The 20,923-nt window shown below is 51.1% G+C and overlaps 1 protein-coding gene across 1 annotated transcript in view; it reads right to left on the bottom strand.

Moving 5' to 3' along the window:
• Window positions 1-20,923, bottom strand: part of SDK1 (sidekick cell adhesion molecule 1) — a gene marked incomplete at both ends in the record, with an annotated part of 814,918 nt that overhangs the window by 174,822 nt on the left and 619,173 nt on the right. The window contains 3 exons of the mRNA XM_082671251.1: window positions 274-414; window positions 1,339-1,486; window positions 18,700-18,836. Of these exons, the coding sequence (XP_082527377.1) occupies window positions 274-414; window positions 1,339-1,486; window positions 18,700-18,836 (426 nt within the window). The remainder of the gene's footprint in view (window positions 1-273; window positions 415-1,338; window positions 1,487-18,699; window positions 18,837-20,923) is intronic.

Here is a 20,923-nt window from a genome sequence, read left to right as displayed (position 1 = left end):
CCTCCATCCTTCTGCCAAAATGCGACCCCTGATAGCGGTTTCTTGCATGTGCGCGTCACGGCTGACTGCAGAGACTGTCCGGTGAGGCTGCCCACGGGCGCCTGTTCTCATTGGTCTGCCGCCGTCTCCACCAGTCCCTAGAGTCTCGCTGCTGGCCTGAGTCTCTCGATTACTGTTGGGCTCCTACAGACATTTGAGTTTGCGACCTGAGCAAAACAGACCCTTGACTCTCTATAAGGACGGTCTGAAAATGGCCGACCACTGGCTACTTGCCTGAGGATGTACCCACGCAGCACCCCGTTGTGCTCTGTTTCCGGGGGCGGCTGCCACTGGACCATGATGGACTGATTGGTGCGCCCGCTGGCCACTATATTTTTCGGGGGAGCGCTGGGTGGCTCTTCAGGGAGCATCAACCTAAGAAAAAGAAGTCCGGGAGGGGAAGAGAGGTCAGCCCCGGAGGCGAAGGGTCCTCGCTCGCATTCTCTGCCTTGCTGAAGCTTGAGCCTAACTAGTTACTCACATCGAGCAATGAATACAGCAAAACGCACAGCTGATCAAACTGAAAGGACGTGCACGAAACAGTTACAAAAAACCAACGTAACAGAAAATCAGTTCAGCAAGCAACAAGAAAGGCGCGGGAGGCGACCTGCTGCTGCTTGAACGGCCCGTGGTACCTCCGCTCCTCGAAGGATCACAGGCGTGAGTGAGGCAGCTCACAGGCCGTAGTCCGAGGCTCCTTCCCGATTGTTTCCTTCGGCTCTTTCAATATTTCTCATATCAAACTCCCACATTTTGAAAAGAGTCATTTAGATCTCTCAACTCTTCTATAGCACAAGCCCACTGAGAGCTCAGGTGCGCTGGGGAGGGCACACTGAAACAGGACGAAGCCCGTTCCCCACGTCACATCTGAACAGGCTTGAAAGCAGCCGCCTGGCCTGGGGAGGTGGGGCTGGTGCGGGGGACAGCATCAGGACCACCAGGGAAACGCCAGAGCTCACCTGGCTTCCTGCCGACACCTGCTCAGTGTTTACCTGTCAAGACGGTGGCACCAGCTCCCGCCTTGCTGGCAGTCAGGTACACAAAGGGCGTGGAAACACCGCAAGCTCTTAATCTCACGTAAACCGAGGGCTGTGCGGTTGGGAATGGTTTATGTCGGCACAGCCAGAGCACCGCAGAAGCTAAGAAACTCCCCTCGGCAGGTAAGGCCCCCCTGGCGAGCCCGGCGAGCCACTGTGCCTCCTCTCTGCTTCCCCCAGTGTGACTAAGGGGTGGTGGCTGATGGCCTAACCCGATGCGTCCTGGGCTCCCTGTGCCTCTCCAAGGGTGCGTGTCACACACCTGCTCGTCTCTGCGCTGTACTGGCCCTTGCCCACTTGGTTCACGGCGCACACCCTGAATTGATAGGTACGAGCCGGGGTCAGGCCACGCACGGTGACGCCTGTCATCTCGGGGCCAACGTGTGACAGATGCACTTTCCACGGAGAGTCTGAAAGAAGGAGCAAAACAAGGTCAGGCCTCTACAAGCACATGTCTGAATGACAGTAAGTGAATGCAAAGTGCGTTCCCACAGATTAGCTCATTTGCTTACCAAGGCAGGTGGAGTGGTTGGCTCCACTGAACAGATGGGCAAACCGAGGCTCACGGTCCCGTGGTGAGTAACCAGCGGGCCTGGCTTTGAACTCGGGTTTCCCACGCAGAGTCCAGTGTGCCTATTAACCCCATGCTGTTGTCAACAAGTAAAGGGATTTTTTGGTTCAACCTGCAGACGGCAGTTTAATGGAACCCAATATTCCTCATGCCTGTGTTCAATATGTAATGGGAAGAAGTTCTCTGTCAGCTCACATGGCAGACCGCAGATTTGTCTCCCAGAAAAGGATGCTGCACATGTCACCAAATGATAAATAAAACCGATAGTCATTAACATTTTAATAAAAGAGGAAATGAGCATGATAAAGACAGATGGGCTGTGCATCCTGCAACCCATCTGCGTGGCAACTCATTATACTGCCACACCCCTGAGCGGCTCTGGCTGGAGAGACATGGAATGAAATTCACAGCGAGTTTAGAATATCTGTGCTCCCAGCTTTCCGGCAGGCGTGGAAGAGGGACTCTGTCAGCCAAGCGGGCTCTTGCCTGCAAGGCTTCAGAAGGTTCTGTCGGCTCCTACACTTTAGTGGGAATTTCTCTATAGAGTTTAAACAGGCTTTTTGGCCCAATCGTTTCGTGCAGTGATGCCCTGGGATGAACAAGTGCCCCGTGTCAGTTCCGCTCAGAATTGCTATGACCCTGAACTACATTCTCAAGTTATCAGTGAAGTGAAATGTGGGTGCTGGGGACTGACCCGTAGGAAATCGAGCTGTCTTTCTTATTTCTTGGAAGTGGTGCTAAGCATTATGAACATAACAGCATTATTCATAACAGCCAAAAGGCAATGCAACCCAAGTGTCCATCGACAGGTGAATGGACAACCAGAATATGGTCCATCCATACAACGACCTATTATGCAGCCTTGAAACGAACAGAAATTCCGACACACGCTCCAACGTGGATGAACCTCGAGGACATGACGCTGAGTGGAGTAAGCCAGTCCTCGAAGGACAGATAATGTAGTATAATTCCACGTAAATGAGACACCTGGAGTACACCGGGGGCTGGGGGAGGGGGGACGGGAGTTAGTGTTTGATGGGGACAGAGTTTCAGTTTTGCGAGATGAAAAGACTTCTGGAAATGATGGTGGCAATGGCTGCACGACGGGGTGATTGTACTTAACGCTACCGAACTGGACACGCCGAAGTGGCTGAGACGGAAAAGCTCATGCTGTGTGTATTTTTACCACAATTAAAGAGTTTAAATGGTGGGAACTGCACATAACACGAGGGGGATAACACACGACTCCTGAGACCGATGAGTGTGAAACAAGGGAAGGGCGCCGATGCGTCTGGTGTAGGCCCGGCTCCGGCAGAGACTCTGCCGGGCGCTCCTGTTTTCACCGCAGGCCCCCTCTCCACCCTGCCCACCCTGCCTGTGCCCTGGAGGGCCTGCCTGGCAGGGAGGGCTCTTCCCTACTCACTGGAGGTTGCCCCAGACTGCCTGCATGCTTCACCCAAAGGCCCCTGCTCTTCTCACGGCGCAGCCCCGCATAATCTCTCTCCCCGGCTCTGCGGCTCGCCTCACCCCTGTGACCACGGGTGATCCCGGCTCTGCCACTTCCCCTCCTAAACTCCCGCCTTGATTATTCTGAGTCGCGAGTGCTGCCTGCTCCTGCGGGGGCCCTGCCACACGCGCTGAAGGAAACACGTCTTCCACCCCCCTCTTCCTGCAGATTACAGGGTCTGTAAGCGCACGCCGCTCACCTGCTCAGTCAGGTACAGAGTGAACCGCGGCAATTTCAGAAAGAGGCAAAGTCAGGAGGACGGTGGTCGAGCCCGTGGACTGAAACGATTAGTCGCACAGGGAAGGGGCAGAGAAGCGCCCCGGACGCCTCCTTCCCGCCGCAAGCGCCCTCCCTCCCTCCCACCGAAACTCAGCCCCACGCGATTCCCTGACTCTCAGCCATTTGTTCACGCAGAGTGTAAACAGCTCCTGAAAGTGTAGCCTGAGTAGTAGGAGCTGCTGCCCAGTTCGATTCGATGACGGGGCCTATTAATCTGCTCTAGACCCTGGGGCTCTGCTCAGTTCTCTGATTGTATCGATAGGAATTTTTACTTATTCTTTTTCCTCTCCTACTAGAAGATAAAAGATCTGGCAGGAAGAGAGATTAAACTGAAAACTAAAATAAATGAACCCAATCATGTCATGGGCACTCTGACTTGTACCAAATTAAAAAAAAAAAAGTGGTCTAGGAAGGACTTGCTCACCAACAGACTTTGGAATTGCAGACCTGCTGAGAAGCGTTAAAATTTAAATAGCGAGTCTGCTCCTGACAGTCAACAGGCAAAATCGCTCTGAGAGATTCTTCCAGCCCTCACAAAAGAGTATTACAAGATGCTTGTCTCAGGGCTGGAACATAGAAGAGTCTTTTGTAAAGGAACCCATCCCATAAAAGTTTCAATAGCTTTTTTGCACCCCTTTGGGGATGCCCCTTGCTCCTCTAATCTAGAAGACTAAGGGATTTTAGTCTTCCCCGGCCAGGCTATTAAACAAAGCTCTGCTCCACAGACAGGCATCACTAATCTTTCTCTTGGCTTCAGGCGCCCAGAAACCACGAGGCGTTAATCACTCCTCCACTCTGCCTGTTGGTTAAAAAGCTGGTGCCTTTCCCTCTTCCCAAATATACTGGAAGCTTTTTTCGATTTAAAAAAAAAAAAAAAAGAGCATCACCATTTTCTCAATTAAAGGTACTTGAGGAAGGAGAATACTTTTCAAAGAAAATTTTCTTAATTGCCAAAAGAACCACTATTATTATTAATACCTAACATTTGTGCAGCTGTTTGAAGTCTGGAAGTACTTTCACATCTGTAACCACAGGAGTCCTCTTGGGAAGGAGGTATTATCTCTCCTCTTAACAGATGGAGAAATCAAGACTCAGGAGGTTTAAATAACTCCTCCCAAGCCTTACGGGCTGTCACCGCCTAGGCTCCTGGATGGTCCAACATCACTGAGAACAGAGCAGCCGGGCCTCCAGCGTTGCCCTGCGAGATGAGGTACGGGGTACCCAGAAGCACCCGGGCAGTGCTGACACTCACACCCCCCCCAAGAAAGCACAGAAAACCAAAAGCTGAATGTGTCTGGGCAATGAAGAAGATGCAGGAACCAGTTAAGTGACACCAGGAGGAAGCGGAGAGCCAAACCCCGGACTTGGGACCTTCAGCAGGCAAGCGCCCTGGGCTGTACCCCAGGCGAGAGCGGGTAGGAAGGCAGGCAGGGGCTAAAAGCAGGGAAAGTCGGTTAAGAGACGGAAGAGACAAAACCACCAACACAACAGATGGACCTTGTCTGGATCCTGATTCCAGCAAATCAACTGTGAAAAGACGTTTTTAGAAAAACGATGAGGGACGCTTAAATGTGGACTGAGTATAAGATGATATTAAAGATTCCATTAATTCTGTCATTGGTATACAATGTCCTCTTTCGAGCTATTTACTGAATCACTTAAGGATGAAATGACAAAATCTCTGGGATTTCTTTTAAAATACTTTAGCAAAAAAGGTGGGGAACTGATGAAACAACTGTGGTAAAATCTTAATGGTTTTTGAAACCAAATACAAGAAAACTCTGTACCTTTGCGCGTATTTCGTACTTTTCCTAACAAAAAGTTTTTAGAAAGTGACTCTTGTCACTACATTGCCAGCAGTGAGCATTGTAACTGCTTAAATTGTACATTTGATAGCTGAAAATATATGATTTCACTGACGCTGTACCTTGTATTGTTTTACGTGGATGAGAATGAACATTCTTTCATTAAAATAACTTCCCCCAGGTTACAGCGTGAGTTAAGTGGAAAATTAAGATGCAAATTTATTTTTTTAATTGTAATTCCACTGCTGATTTGGCTACAACTGTCTACATACTGTGTCTCCTGAAATATAAATATCGTAAGTATTATAATAGTAATGGCTACCCATGAGATAAACTCCATTCGAATGCATTTAATTCACTGTTGGATCCTCAGTACCTAGAAGAGTGCGTGACCCACTGTAGGAACTGGATTCCTCCCTGTTCTGGGGAAGCACCTGCTGTGCCCCAGGCACTGGCGATGCCTTCATCGGGGCGCATCCAACCTCCACAGTTACCTGCGGCAGGTACGAGCTTCCCCGTTCACACCCAAGAAGCGGAGGCACGGACTATGGCCTGATCTTTCCACCTCGTGGAGACTCCCGGATAAGCCCAATGTTGTTCTTTTGACTTCTTGTAGCTGCTTAGCATTAAAGCAAAGAAGCCGAGGGCTCGGTCACAGAGATGATTCAGAAGAGGAGCTATTCTCTTGGACCGTCGCCTTCGAGGGTCCAGCACGGTCACGCTGATCAGACACTCTCCTTTCCCGCCCCGGGCTGGCTGTGTAGACGCTGAATGCAAGTGCTCTGGGCTTCTGAGGCCGACAGTGCCCACTCAGGACAGGGGCCACAGAGAAGGCGACCGTAGCACAAACTCCGTCACAGCCCCCGACGTTTCCAAAGCCTGACCCACATGAACAGCAGTCAGCTGAGAACAGGCGCCTGGGGGGGGGGGGGGCGTGAGGAGAGGGCGCTTTGCCTCCGTGGGCTCCTTCCCCAGAGTCCCAACTCCAGTCCAACCACGAGGTGGGGGGGGGGGCGTGAGGAGAGGGCGCTTTGCCTCCGTGGGCTCCTCCCCCAGAGCCCCAACTCCAGTCCAACCACGAGGTGGGGGGGGGCGTGAGGAGAGGCGCTTTGCCTCCGTGGGCTCCTCCCCCAGAGCCCCAACTCCAGTCCAACCACAAGAGGACACTCTGACAAACCCCAGTGGAGTGGCATCCTGCAAGACGCCTGACCTGCCTTCTCGAGCTGCCACCATCATCAAAACCCGGGTAAGTCTGAGAAACTGCCCGGCCAAGAGCAGCCCAAGGAGACGCGGGCCCTCAGTGTGACGTGGTGCTGGATGGGATCCTGGGACAGAAAAAGGCATCTGCAAAATGCTGAGGAAACCCGAGTAAAGCACGGCCTTCAGGTAATAACCATATGCCAATATTAGTTCACTGATTGTGACAAATGTCCCCCACAAAGGCAAGATGTTAATAAGAGGGGCAACTGAGCATGGGGTCCAGGGAGCCCTCTATCTCCACAATTATCCCGTAAACCAAAACGTGTTCTAAATAAAACGTTTACCGAGGGGGGACAAGGCCAGTCAGTTAATGGGTCGACAGGGCCAGGAGGAGAGGGGCAGGTGCGGGGCCTGCACTGGAGACCCGGGTGTCCTGCGCGAGGAGAGGTCGGGGCTGGTGTATGAGGACACCAGCAGGCACGGGGCTCACCGCTGCGTGCGGAAAGCCCGGATTTAAGCCACTGGGATTCTTCTGGGGTCAGAGCTCTGGAGGGAGGGCTGTCCCAGACGTGGCTCACGGGAACCTCTCGTGTTTGAGGACCTGCTGCCTTTGGGTGGAGTGAAAACAAGGGGCCGGGCCCTCCACGCGCTGCAAATAGCGGTCACCCAGTGCCCTCACGGTGGACCCTGTGCCCCCTCCAGTGAGACTTGAGTTTGGCCCCCATCTGTGCTGGCCCTGCCCAAGGTCCCAGCAGGGGTACTTGCAGCTTTGAATGGTTTTTCTTAACCAAAGCTCCAAAATTACATAAGCTATAAACCCTGGGTCTATCCTGTAGAACTGCACATCCATAGAGTAATACAAAAAGGTAAATATATGTATGTATCTCACGAAAAAAGCAATAGAAGTTCATTAACAAAAATTTTCTCTGGAAAATAAAGAGTAGGAGAAAAACATGAAACAAAACAAGTAGAGGTCAACATTACCGTCGTTTTCTAAGCCATTCTCATGATTTTTCAAGTGCTTTGTGTAATTCTTGTCAAGTTTTTCAGAGACTCTGACCTATACGTCAGTGTTCGGCTGAATGAGTTACTGACGTGAGTTTGGCAGGATGAATCACATTCGCTTGTCTATATTACAGCACCCTCAGATCATGGTCACCGTGTCGACAGAGGCACAGTGTCAAAGCCCAGACACACAAATAATCTCACCCTCCACAGAGTGAGGCCTCTCGGGGGTGGGGGTGCTGTGGAATGGATCCCCACTCCAAGCCGCTCATCTGCTCCGGGCGGACGGGAAAACTCAGGGGCAAGCACCCCAGGGCTACGGAGCAGCCTCTCTTGTTTATTCACAGCCCAGATAATAGCAAGCTCTGCGAGGTTAAGTGAGATCCTTCTGCAGGATTCTGGACAAAAAATTATTAAAAGAATGAAAGGCATATAATTTGTAGTGACACTTTAGAATTTCAAGCCTGAGCTGGCAGAAATACCATTTTTAGAACAGACCGTAATCTTGAGAGAAGGCCACGAGGTCTTCCACGATTCTGTCGAGGCATTAAACATACCTAAAACGAGCGAATCGAAGCACAATTTTGAAAGGATGTTGTGACCCAGAGCTACTCATGGAACCATGGGGGATAAGTCTGAGGTCACAGGAGGGCCGGGCCACTCCCCTAAGGATGGATGGGGTGAGAGACTCAGACTAGTCAGACATCGTCACTGGACCAGGAGAAAGAGCAGAGGTGGACGGGTACTTTCTGCCTAAGACAAAAGCCCAAAGAGCACAGGCTAAAATAGTTGCACATCTTTCACTTGGGGAAGGCTTTCTCTGCCGTATCTGTCTTTAGAGGAGCAATAAAAGTCTGTGGGGTTAGACTTACAATGTACCAAGTTTTGCCTTAAGAGTTAAGAACAAAAGAGTTGAGCATTTAAGGAACTAAATGAACTTCTCTGCTAAGGACTACGGCCAGAGCGATGCCAAGAACAGGCTTTGAGACCTTCGGCTGTTCACATCTAAGGGACTGGGCCTCCTGAGCTGTTGGTAAGACACCAAATGTGCCCCAGGCGTGGGTTCATGGGGCGACACAGTCCTGGGAAGAGTGTGGTCCCTGAACTGGAGAAGCCGTTTGCATCAGAGGAGACACTGGCCAGAGAGGTTGGACATGGGCACTGGACAAATGCAGAAGCGGAGGGCAACTCAGCCTGGGGCAGGAGACAAGTCTTGGTCGCAGGGAGCCCCACACGATGGGCTGGGGACAGGTCCGACCTCGGCTGGCCGGCGACCCGGTGGAAGCAGCTGAGCCGGCCTCGGGGAAGACACGCGGCAGGGGCCACTCTGCTCTGCACCGGGTGTCCCTGCACGGGAAGCCGCGTCCGTCTGGGGGCCGGGCTTGGGAAGGCAAGGACCCGCAGGGGCTGTGCGGCCCCTCGGCTGCCCTGCCCACCTCCTCATCTTGCCCAAGGGCAGGGAGCCAAGGGGACAGGACCCCAACCCCCCCTCCTCAGCCCCTCTCTGGGCCTACGACACAGCAACGCGACAGGGAACGACTGTGATGCGTGCTGTCCTCCTGGATGGATTTTAAAATGGGAGCAAGTGCTTTTAATGTGAGGTTCAACGTGAAAAAACCCACAGAAAAGTGAGCGAAGGCCGAAACCACTTCCTCACACTCCGAGGCTTTTAGCAAGTACCCGTGTGAGACGTGTGTCACAGACGGATGAAAACGATTTGAAGGGTAAAGAACAGTCTCTTTGCCATTCCGGCAAGCAGAGCCGCGCAAAGCCCAGCGTCAGCTCTGGAGCAGCTAACAGCGAGGCAGGAGAGGGTGTCCCATGCTCGCGGGGAGGGGCTGGCGGGCAGGCGGCAGGAGAGCCAGCAGAGCCGCACGGGGTCTCCTCACCTCCCCGAGGACGCCCGGGGGCGCAGGCGTCGGGGCCTCCCAGAACCTTCTCCAAAAGCCAGTCTTGGGCCAGCAGGTGACACAAGAAGCCCTGCTCGAGAAAGGTATCGGCGCCAGAACGTTCCACGCTCCAGGAAAGACAAACTGCCCTGGGCCGTCGCTACCTGAACCCCCAAACACCATCTCAGACTCAGCAAGCGCCCGGACCACGACCTCGCGGGGTGCTTTCCGTTCCCGCGCCCGGCTTCCTGGCCATCCTCGGCCCCCTCTTCCCGGAAATTCACTCACCAGTTCAGAATAAGGGCCCTTCCTGCGCCGGGCCCTGGGCCCCTGCCCTCTGCCGCCGGGACGAGAGCTGCCCGCACAGCACCGCCGGCCCAGCTCCGCGGGGCAAGCTGCCAGGCTCTGCGTCCACGCCGTGCCGCTCAGCGGCGCTGCACGGCCCTCTGCGGCTCGCCCCTCAGTCTGGCATCATTCTATCCTGCGTGAGTGTGTATGTGTGTGTGTGGAGAGACAGAAAGAGAGATCTCCTGCTGTTAAAGACCTGCTAAAGTGAAATATGCATGAAACTGGATGATGAAATGAAAATTAAAGATAAACAAATCCAAAATCACTAAGCAGAAGAAGCCAGAGAGATGTTCTAACACCCGGGGGACTTAGGGAGCTCAGCTAAGCACTCGGTCTAGCTTTGGGTTCCCTGTTGACTAAGGGAACAAAGCAACACTCTGGATGTGGGGTTTCAGAAGGAAGCCGCTAAGCCGCCCGGGAGAACCAGCAGCCTCCTGACAGCAGCTGCCTGCCGTGTGGACTTCTCCACGCGTCAGAGGCGGCGAAGGTGCATGGGACGTAGAAACGTCCTTCCAACCTGACAGTTCTCGCACACCTTTGGAAAAGACCAAGAAAGGTATTAACTTACGGAAGACAGTGTTTCTTTCCAAGTTAAGGAAAAATACACTGATTTCAAGTCTGAGGCTCAGGAACCTCATAATGATGACCAAGCCCTCAGAGTCAGCTCGGAAACCTGTCCAGAGGCAGGACCTTGGGAGTTCACGGCAGAGCTGCGAGCCTACAGGGTATTCATATAGTGAATTCTCCTGCATAAATTGTAGGGTATTGCTAAATGGAATTAAAAAAACAAAACAAAACAAACTTGCTTAGAAAGAAGAAACATATATTTTTAAAACCCTAAGAACCAGGAATGGGTGGAACGTATTACAGGATGAGAAACGGCTGTTTCAAATCAGTGTCATGTTCATTTATATGAGTTTCAGATGGAAGTCGGAAGAGTGCTTGCCTTTGAAGGAGGAAGACTGGAAAGGGACACAGGGAACTTTCTGAAATGTTGAAAGTGTGTTGTATCTTGTTTAAGGTATGAGCTACGTGCTGTAGATATATTTGTCAAAACTCAATAAACAACAAGAATATCAACATTATACACAACAGTAAAATTCTCGTAGACGTCCCACTGAGATCAGATAAACAACGACTATGCCAATCACCTTTACTTTTTAAAATTATTTTGACCGACCCAGTAAGATATAAAAGCAAAAGGAGGGCTTCCCTGGTGGGGCAGTGGTTAAGAATCTGCCTGCCAATGTAGGGGACACGGGTTCGAGCCCTGGTCTGGGAAGATCCCACATGCCGTGAGGCAACAAAGCCTGTGTGCCACAACTACTGAGCCTGTGCTCTAGAGCCCGTGAGCCACAACTACTGAGCCCACGTGCCACAGGTACTGAAGCCCGCGCGGCTAGAGCCCGTGCTCCGCAACAAGAGAAGCCACCGCAATGAGAAGCCCTCAGACTGCAACGAAAAGTAGCCCCCGCTCACTGCAACTAGAGAAAGCCCACGCACAGCAACGAAGACTCAACGCAGCCAAAAAAAGTACATAAATAAGAGGATTAACATAAATTATTAAAAAAAAAGCAAACAAAACAGTTTTACTATTTGGAGAAGATATGACTGTCTACCTTGAAAACTAAAAGGATCAACTGAAAAATATTTATAATAATAATAAACAAATACCTAAACATCAATAGCTTTCCTTTGTTTCAACAATGAATAACTCTTCAGAAGATGAAATGGGAAGAAAATCCTATTTACAGCAGCAATAAGACAAAATCTTAGGGCGACTGTAACAAATAAAGTATAGAACCTATGGGTATAAACCTGCAAACTTCACTAAGCAGTATAAAAAAATAGCTGAAGAAACGGAGAAGCATATTATTTTTCTGGATGGGAAGACAGAATCACCAAGAAGTCAGTTCTCATAAAACTTATCATAGGTTTATGATTAAAAAGTCAATGTGGGGCTTCCCTGGTGGCGCAGTGGTTGAGAGTCCGCCTGCTGATGCAGGGGACATGGGTTCGTGCCCCGGTCCGGGAAGATCCCATGTGCCGCGGAGCGGCTGGACCCGTGAGCCATGGCCGCTAAGCCTGCGCGTCTGGGGCCTGTGCTCTGCAGCGGGAGAGGCCACAACAGTGAGAGGCCCGTGTACCGCAAAAAAAAAAAAAAAAAAAAAATATATATATATATGTTATGCTTGATAGCGTTGAAATATCCAAACATAAAAGGGACGAAAGAAGTCATAAAGGAAAACATCAATAGATTTACTACATAATAAACCCCTCTGTATGTCAAAAAGTAAGACACAAAAATTAAGGGTAAAAAAACAAATTGAAAACATTCTTGTCACAAATGACAGGAAAAACCCTAAGGCCTTGATAGAAAAATAGGGGAAAGGAAACTGACAGATCGTAGCAGGGGAAGCACGAAAAGCAGCCAACTTGGAAAAATGTGTTCAGCACGACCAGAAATCAAAGAATGAAAGTAAAGTAACTACAAGCCCTGAGCTCAACGCTCAGAGCCATAGATCTTCTCAGTGAAAACACGGGGAAGTATCTTCGCAAACTCCGAGTAGGAAAAAATTATGAAAGAGTTTCCTTCCAGACATTTTGCTTAGTTTTGCTATCTTGCCTGTGCTGATGCTCTAAGGGCCTACTTTGCCTGCCCTGCATGTGGGGGCAGGAGTCTGGGGACAGCACTTCCCGGAGAGGACAGTTCCCAGAGGAGGTGCTACGAAGGAGCCGGCGGAAGACGGAAGGGCAGGACTGGGGAGCTGAGCAAAGGCGCCGCTGGGGGCGCTCAGGGAGCTTCGAGCAGAGCCCTGACGCTGAAGCTGAAAAGCACAGCAACGAGTGGCTGGAGATAAATCTGGAGAGGCAGGCGGGGGTCAGGTGATCAATGGCGCTATTAATGTGCTAATAAGCCTGGAATCTGCTCTCTAAGCAATAAGGGTTTCTATACAAGAAGGAATTAGGGCTGGCAATCTGGTTAGAAGGTGGCCTGGGACTAAGTCTCCGGGCTGCTAGAAGCACAAGCACACTTGGGGGAACCCGAGGCTCCCTGCCCAGCCCGGATGCGACGCCTGCTCTGGGGGCCTCTGCAGCGCTTCAAGCGGGGTGTGCACTCCACAGACACGCAGAGAACGTGGGGACTCCTGGGCGGAGAGGGGAGGCCAGATGGGTGGGGTTGTACGGCGGGCCAGAGCCAGTCAGGGACAGGGCTGCTGAAATGCAGAGGGGCAGTGGATGAGACAAGACGCTTACGAGGTAAAACCAACCCAGAGGGACGTACTGATGCCTTTGAGGGGGGCGGGGAGTGGTGAGGGGACAGGAATGACGTCTCTGTTTCTAACCTGGAGGGTGATGAGGTCTCCTTTGACAGTTTGCGTTTGGTGAACCTGGGGACGTCTAGGTGGGGACGTCTGCATGAATCTGAGGTCTGGGCTGGAAGCACATGACGGGGAGCTGCAGCCCGTGGTGGGAGGTGACCCTCGGGGAAGGGATCACTGGGGGAAACGTGGGGAGAGAAGACCAGCGTCCTGAGCAAGGAAAACCAAGGGACACCAACACTGTAAGGGCAGGACTGGAAATGAAGTCAGGTAAGTCAGAGAAAATGGTCCAAGAGACAAAAGACTGAGACGTGAGAATGAGGAGGGAGATGGAAGTCAAGCCCAGGGAGCAGAGTTGTAAGTGGAGGGGTAAAGAGAGCATGGGATGCAGAGACGTCGGGGAGGAGGGGACCGAAAAGTGCTCGCTGGGTCTGTGCTGTGGAAATGATGCCACGGCTTGGGCAGAGGGGAGCAGATGGCATGAGGGGGTGGAGATGATTCTCCTCTGAGGCAGAAGGAGCCAGGAGACAGGGGGAGCTTGAAGACGGAGGGCCGAGGGATTCAGTGATGGAGCCGAGTCCTGGAGGACGCGGCCGCAGAGGGACCGAGCACACGGCGGGTGGGTTGCTCTCCACACATGTGGGATCGTAGGGATTATGTGTATTCTTTGTGCTGTAAGTAATTTCTAAATTTTTTATTAATGAGCATATGTAACTTTAATAACAAATTACAAAGGTATTTTTAACATTTTAATCAAATTTAAATATTGTAAGGTATAAAGCTATGAACACTCATATCTGTTAAAAACTAACAGGAGAACTAAACACGATGAAATATTCTGAAATTTTCATGTAAGTATGCTTGTTACCTGCAATGACTTAACAGGAGTCACGTGCTAAGATTTAAATAAATTAATGCGGAAAAGACTTACTTTTTCTAAGTGGTCAAAGACCAAGCTTATTCTATTTTAGCAGTAAAATGCCTTAGTTAAACTCATGAAAACAGGGAAGGGCTCGGTTTGGGAATTAGTCTGAGATACAGAGATGGCCTTCCCCGAACGTCAGGTATCACGGAAGCTTGTGGCACGTGCTGCCTTAGATGAGTCTGTGCGTTCCTAACACTATAGGATGCCAATGCACTCGTGTTAAAGGATACATTTTTAAAAAGGGAAAATCACGGTTCTCATCCAAATATAAAATGAGCATGTGTCAAAGATTTTAGTTGTCATTAATTAATGAGGGAACCAGTAAGATGTTACAATGTATCCAAAGAGAATCTGAACCACACACACACACATACTGACAGTGAGGAATGCTAAAATGAATTTACAAATAGATGCAAAACTGACCAATAGCTACAGAGCAGTAACTAAGTACTGCAGTAACCGCTTATAACCAGGACACGATTCATTTGCATTTCTATGGACAAGAATGATTTGCAGCACTACAAGTTTTCTATAATCTAGAGTTGTAAAAACAGCTCAAAAACGGTGAAAAGTGCAGGCCCCCAAAGCATCAGGGAACCCTGAAGGCTGCTCGATGAGACACCCAGTGACCTGCTTTTGGGTCCACTTCAGAGTCCATCACAAGTTTTTTCTGGCAATCTCCCCCTTGTGATCATAATAATCTTAAAGAAAGATTATTCTTAATTAAACTCAACAAATATTTTAGAGAATGGGCCAAATCCTTTTGCTATGCAACAGAGTTTTCAGCCTGTTTACAGGGTCCCTGCTATGGAGACATCAAGAATCCCTGCTCTCTCTTAACACAGGGGTGCCCCAAGGCAGTCCCTTGGGGCACTGACCCCTGCTCTCAGCCCAGCAGGCTTGGACCTCGGGCCAGGCCTTGGGACAGTGCTGCGCTCTCCAGCCCCTGGCCTCCCACAGAGACGCCTGGGCCCAGAGAACTACCGGCTCCACAGACAGAACTGCAGGACACCTGCAGGGGCCCGTACGCTCCATAAAGGGCTTCAGCTCCAGTCCAGGGCACAGACACTCGGCACAGCTCCGGAGTTCTGCTCCATAAAAGCTCTAAAGAAGCCCTTTCTTAACGGCTGGCATGTTGTGGGGCAGGTGTTACAAAGCGCCTGCCTCCGCCACTAAAGCCCTCCAGTTTGGTCCCTGCAGGATCCAGGGTTTCCAGGAGAACGGCGTCCTACTCAGCCTGCCAGGAGGCGCTGGCGGCAGCGGGTACCCTGAGCCGCCGGACGAGTGGGCTGTTGGGCGGAGCTATTTAGAACTGTCCACTTGCACACCACTGAGTGCAGGCCAAATACCATCTCCATGTTAGTGTCCTTGCAGCGAAGCTGTTTTTTCTGACCATAATCAGCCAGCATGTTCAGCTGCTTCATCAGTGCGGCTAATCCACCGAGAGCAGCGCAAAGTGATTCACACAAGGCCGCAGACGTGTTTTATACAATTGAAATCAGTATCGACCCGGAGACACCCATGCTACCCACTTCAGATTCTCTGTGTAATAATCATACTGGGTGCGATCATAACAATAGTGGAGAGGACTCCGGATTTTTCTACACTACTCTTCCTCTGAAGCAAAAGCGTCTGGGTATCAGCCAGCTCCAGGGGGGTCCAGTAGGACAGCCAGAGGCTGAGGAGGGACTAACGACGCCCTCGGTCACCTTCTCAGCATCCTGGCCTGGTTCCCCGCATTGGCGTCCCCTTGAAAGCCGGCTGGTTTTAAACGCCTCGAGACACGCTCTGGGACCTTTGCTGACGCTGCCCCTTGTCGTCTGCTGGCCCCGGTCTCCTGCATGCCTGCCCCTCTGAGGGCGCTGTCCCCTCCCAGCTGGGGCCTCCACACGCCGTCCCCCTACTGAACTCGGGACGTACCTCAGCGGGAGCGCCGTACGTGGCAGGATGTGTTGACGTGTCTGACCAGGTCTCTGCTGTCGGTGGGTTGAGACTGACCATTTCAGCTCTGCGGCCCAGCACCCAGCAGAGTGCCTGGTGCAGAGCAGATGCCCAATCAGGACTTGGTGCTGAATGGACGGACGGATGGATGGATGGATGGAATAAATGACTGCACGTAAGACCTGCTTCTTATTTAGGCAGGATGTCTGACAAAGAACCGGCCGATCATGCAAGTTGTTAAGAAAATAGTTGGTGCGGCATTTTGAAACAATGCCTTATTTTACGTAACCGGGCTGCCATAGAGCACTTCCCTTTTGGCAGACGGTCTGCGACTATAACTTGAGTCCACCACTGGGGACTCTGCCAGGGACTGACCCAGTTCATCTGGTGAGCGCCTCTGAAGGGCACAAAGACAGATGAGTAAAACACAGTCCTGATCTCAATCAAGGAGGTGACACCCAGCGGGGGTCGCCTCTGCCAGGGCTCTGATGGGGAGCCTGCTTCTGACACTTCTCTCCGTGCAGATCCCTGTCGGGTCCCGTTTTGCTTACAGGCCACGCGGCCCAGACATCTTTGGGAAAACCTTAACCGCCCAGAAAGGTATGTCAATAAGTACTGCCAATCCCTCCCCTCTTTGATCAGAGCTGTTGAACTAAAACTAAGATGGGTGTTGGCTGATTTCCATTCACACCCTACGCTCTCCTTGAGGAAAGAGACCAGATCAGGCAACGCAGAGGACCGCGGAGAGGGAGCGAGGGCCTGGGCCCCGGCACCTCAGTCTAGGATGTGCTTGGAACCGGAGCCATTGTAGTCAAGGGTGAACATTTAGAAAGGCAGGACATGGAAGCAGCATACTGAAGGGGTTGGGGGAGCCCAATGCAAATAAAGGCAGGTCCACAGAGCGGCTTCCCTTAATCTCCGCAGAGACTGACACCCAAGTGCTATCCTGGGTCCACTTTCACCACAGTCGCCGCTAAAGCACGAGAGGGAGGGGTCTGCCCCTAAGGCTTCTCTGCAGTGGCCTGGCCACCAGGAAGAGCACAGGCTCCAGAGGCTGACGGCTGGGCGGAGTCCCCTCCTCGCCCATCACCACCTGCGACCTTGGGCCAGGGTTTTACACTCGCACGTCACTGAGTGACAGGGCCTGCTGCGGTCTGAGCATGCAAAGATCAGAAGGGGATCCATCGTGTGAGAGGAGGTGGAAGAACCAAAGGTAATTAGGGGAAACCCGTGAGTTCAGTCAACAGCCAGTGGGAGAGTGTACAGGGCGAGCGAGCTTGGGAAGAGCTGTGGCAGAACCGTAGGCTGTCCTGCCTGAGGGAGTGGGCGGTGCCCAGTGCCTGTGGGGTCTCAGCAGGACAGCCCCCTTTGGCTGGGGGGACACCACCACTCCCAGCTGTCCTGAAACTGAGACCCACTTATAATAACGTCACGATGAGACCGGCTGCCAGCCCAGGGAAGCTGACCATCACAAGAGCCCAGTGACCTATGGTCTGGCCAGCTCCTCCCTGGGGGAGGCCCCAGAAAGGAGCCTGGAGTAACAGTGGGATGACAAAGGCAGGAAGCCAGCTTCGGCAGGAAGCGGTTCAACGGAGCTCGTGTGTGGAGCCTCCAGGCAAGGGGCCGGGACAGGGGGAGCCTGGCCCTTAGGGAGACATCGTGAAACACGGTGGGTGGCACAGAGCAAAAAGCAGTGGCCTGGGAGGCTGCCCGGGGGCCGAGGCGGGGTGGGTTCTGCTCCAGGCCCTGCTGAATTCGTACGGGGGAGGGAGGATATAGTCCAGTTATATTTTAGGAAGGTTGATGTTTCGGCCTGTGTGAGAACAGTTTGGAAGAGGTTGTGGCACTTGTGCTGGTGAGAGGGAACTGTGCCCTGGAGAGACAGAGAGAGGAGCGCAGGTTCCTGCTACGTCCTAGAACACAGACGGGCAGGGCTGCTGATGCATTGGGGTGGGAGTGGGGTCGGGAGAGGGAAAAAGAAACCCAGGACTATTCCTGGGCTTCTGGCTTGAGTGATACAGGAGTCACCAAGGGGGCACACACTGAGATTAGAATGGCTGCAGTGATGCGGCGGGAACAGCTAGGGTTAAAATGTCCAAAGACAGAGTTTGAAGAACCTCAGTTGGAGGCATCTGTGAGACACCAGATTAGAGATGCCAACGGCTTATGTGGGTCCCATCTGTGGTCCCGGAGGCCAGAGATGAGGAAAAGACGCCACTGGAAATCACAGGGATGCACGAGATGTCCTAGGAAGAGGTTCTGGGAGAGCGGAGAGGAGAGGCCAGCAGGAGAGAGGAGGGGAGGTGGCCAGTGGGGCTGGAGGGGAGTCCAATGAAGGAGGAGACTGTCTGGTGAAGGATGGTGGTGACCGCTGCTGAGAGGCCGAGGAAGGTGAGGAAGGAGACGGCCCACTAGCCCTTAGCATGACGTCTGCGCCCAAACCACCAACACAGGTTAACTCTCGTTGTTGCTGACCCTCAGACCAGCCCCAGGTGGAGGCACTGTTCATGCGTTTCCAAGTTCGTCCCATGCTGAACTGGGTAGCCTTGCTCAGGGCGGCCCCATGGGCACAGCCATCTGGGGCCTCGGCCCAAACCCAGGCTCCCACTGGAGGCCCTCCAGCCACTCCGCCCGCTGCCCGCCTAGGCTCCCACGCCGCCCTTTAATTTTCCCGAAGCCCGAGCTGCGGTTTTCATTGGAAACTCCGTAAAGCATCGTAACGTTTCACTAGCTGTTCTGGGACTGGGCCAGAAGTAAAGGTTAAGGACGTTAAGAGCACAGGGAGAAATCTGATTATTGTCCATGGCGACAGTGTTGCTTCGTTACTTACTGTTTTCAGAGAGCTCCACGACGTAGTAGAGAACAGGGCTGTTTCCATCAAAGGGTCGGACCCAGGAGAGCATCACGGTATGGCTGTGGGAAGAATTCAGGCTGGCCAGGAGGTTCTGGGGTGAATGAGGCAGTTCACTTGGATACAAAAGAACAAAAAAAAGAAAAGAAAAGAAAACGCAAGTTAGAATTGCAGGTCAGCCTCCTCGTTCTTATGTTGCCTGGTCCTTGTGTGCAATGTTTTGAAAATGGAGAACATCAAACACGCCCCGAACACAAATGCTAACTACTCCCTGCCCCCGGAAAACCCTTCAGCATTCACAATGTGTTTTATTTTCCAAACGTAATTTGATTTAATCCCTCTGGTAGGGATTAAACAACTAATGACTCTCACTTAAATTGAGTGGGGAGCGCCGATTTTATACAGTAGACTATTTAATCGAGAAAACTTGGTCAACAGTTTGTTTTTACAGCTAGAGGCTGTTAGTGGGAAGGCAGCAAGCCATAGACTAGGAAAAGGCCTGGGAAATATAATTTACTGTGGAAGTTTCCGACACCAGCCATCTGGAGTTACCAGCCAAAATGCCCATATGTATTCTTGGACAACGGAGCAGCCTCATTACTGAGCTTGCGAGGTTATATTGTTGTTCTGTCTTCTGTTGGATAATGGAGATTTGGGGAAAGCACTGGAAGGGAAATGTGGTAAAAACACTAACTGGAACCCCATGGAAATAGAAAACAATGCATCAGCAAGGTTATAAAATGGAAACACAAAGCAAATAAATTCTGGAGAGAAGTTACTAACACAAAGGGTCTTCACTGGGATTTACTGGTGACGAAGCGTCAAAATCCAGCTGCGTGGTTTCTACCACCGACGGGTCAGCAACCTTGCAATCGTGAGCTGCCCAGCCCATATTTAACCTTTACATCTCACGCTCCGGGAGCAGGATCCTGTTCTGTGGCCATTGAGAATGACTTCTTCTCCTACAAGGAGTGCTGGGAAAGGGGAGGCCGGGTATCACCCGCTTCACCCACTAACGGCTTCTGGTCTCCCTTAGACATCAATTATTGCTAACCCACATAGGTCAGCACAAAAAGCCATAATTATCCTTGATATTTTTAATTTAAAAAATGTACTCATTTCACTTTGAAATTTATTAAGCTGTTATGTGCTTGCAGCTACCTAAGAAACACAGCTCTCTCTAACCCACCACACCATTTATAAACAAACCAATATTTCTAACATAGACTGTGACTTTATTTATTTAACATCTTTATTGGAGTATAATTGGTTTGCAGTGTTGTGTTAGTTGCTGCTGTATAACAGTGAATCAGCTGTATGTATACATATATACCCATATTCCCTCCCTCTTGCGTCTCCCTCCCACCCTCCCTATCCCACCCCTCTAGGTGGTCACAAAGCACTGAGCTGATCTCCCTGTGCTATGCAGCTGCTTCCCACTAGCTATCTATTTTACATTTGGTAGTGTATATATGTCCATGCCACTCTCTGGCTTCGTCCCAGCTTACCCTTCCCCCTCCCCGTGTCCTCAAGTCCATTCTCTACGTCTGCATCTTTATTCCTGTCCTGCCCCTAGGTTCTTCAGAACGATTTTTCTTTTTTTAGATTCCATATATATGTGTTAGCATACGGTATTTGTTTCTCTCTTTCTGACTTACTTCACCCTGTATGACAGACTCTAGGTCCATCCACCTCACTACAAACAACTAAATTTCGTTTCTTTTTATGGCTGAGTAATATTCCATTGTATATATGTGCCACATCTTCTTTATCCATTCATCTGTCGATGGACACTTAGGTTGCTTCCATGTCCTGGCTACTGTAAATAATGTTGCAATGAACACTGTGGTACATGACTCTTTTTGAATTATGGTTTTCTCTGGGTATATGCCCAGTAGTGGGATTCCTGGGTCATATGGTAGTTCTATTTTTAGTGTTTTAAGGAACCTCCATACTGTTCTCCATAGTGGCTGTATCAATTTACATTCCCACCAACAGGGCAAGAGGGTTCCCTTTTCTCCACACTCTCTCCAGAATTTATCGTCTGTAGATTTTTTGATGATGGCCATTCTGACTGCTGTGTGGTGATACCTTGCTGTAGGTTTGATTTGCATTTCTCTAATGATTAGTGATGTTGAGCATCCTTTCATGTGTTTGTTGACAATCTGTATATCTTCTTTGGAGAAAGGTCAATTTAGGGCTT

Source organism: Grampus griseus, assembly GCF_964374135.1.
Source record: "Grampus griseus genome assembly, chromosome: 14".
Taxonomy (NCBI): domain Eukaryota; kingdom Metazoa; phylum Chordata; class Mammalia; order Artiodactyla; family Delphinidae; genus Grampus; species Grampus griseus.
Note: the sequence above shows the minus strand (reverse complement) of the source record. Positions and strands in the feature narration are given on the sequence as shown.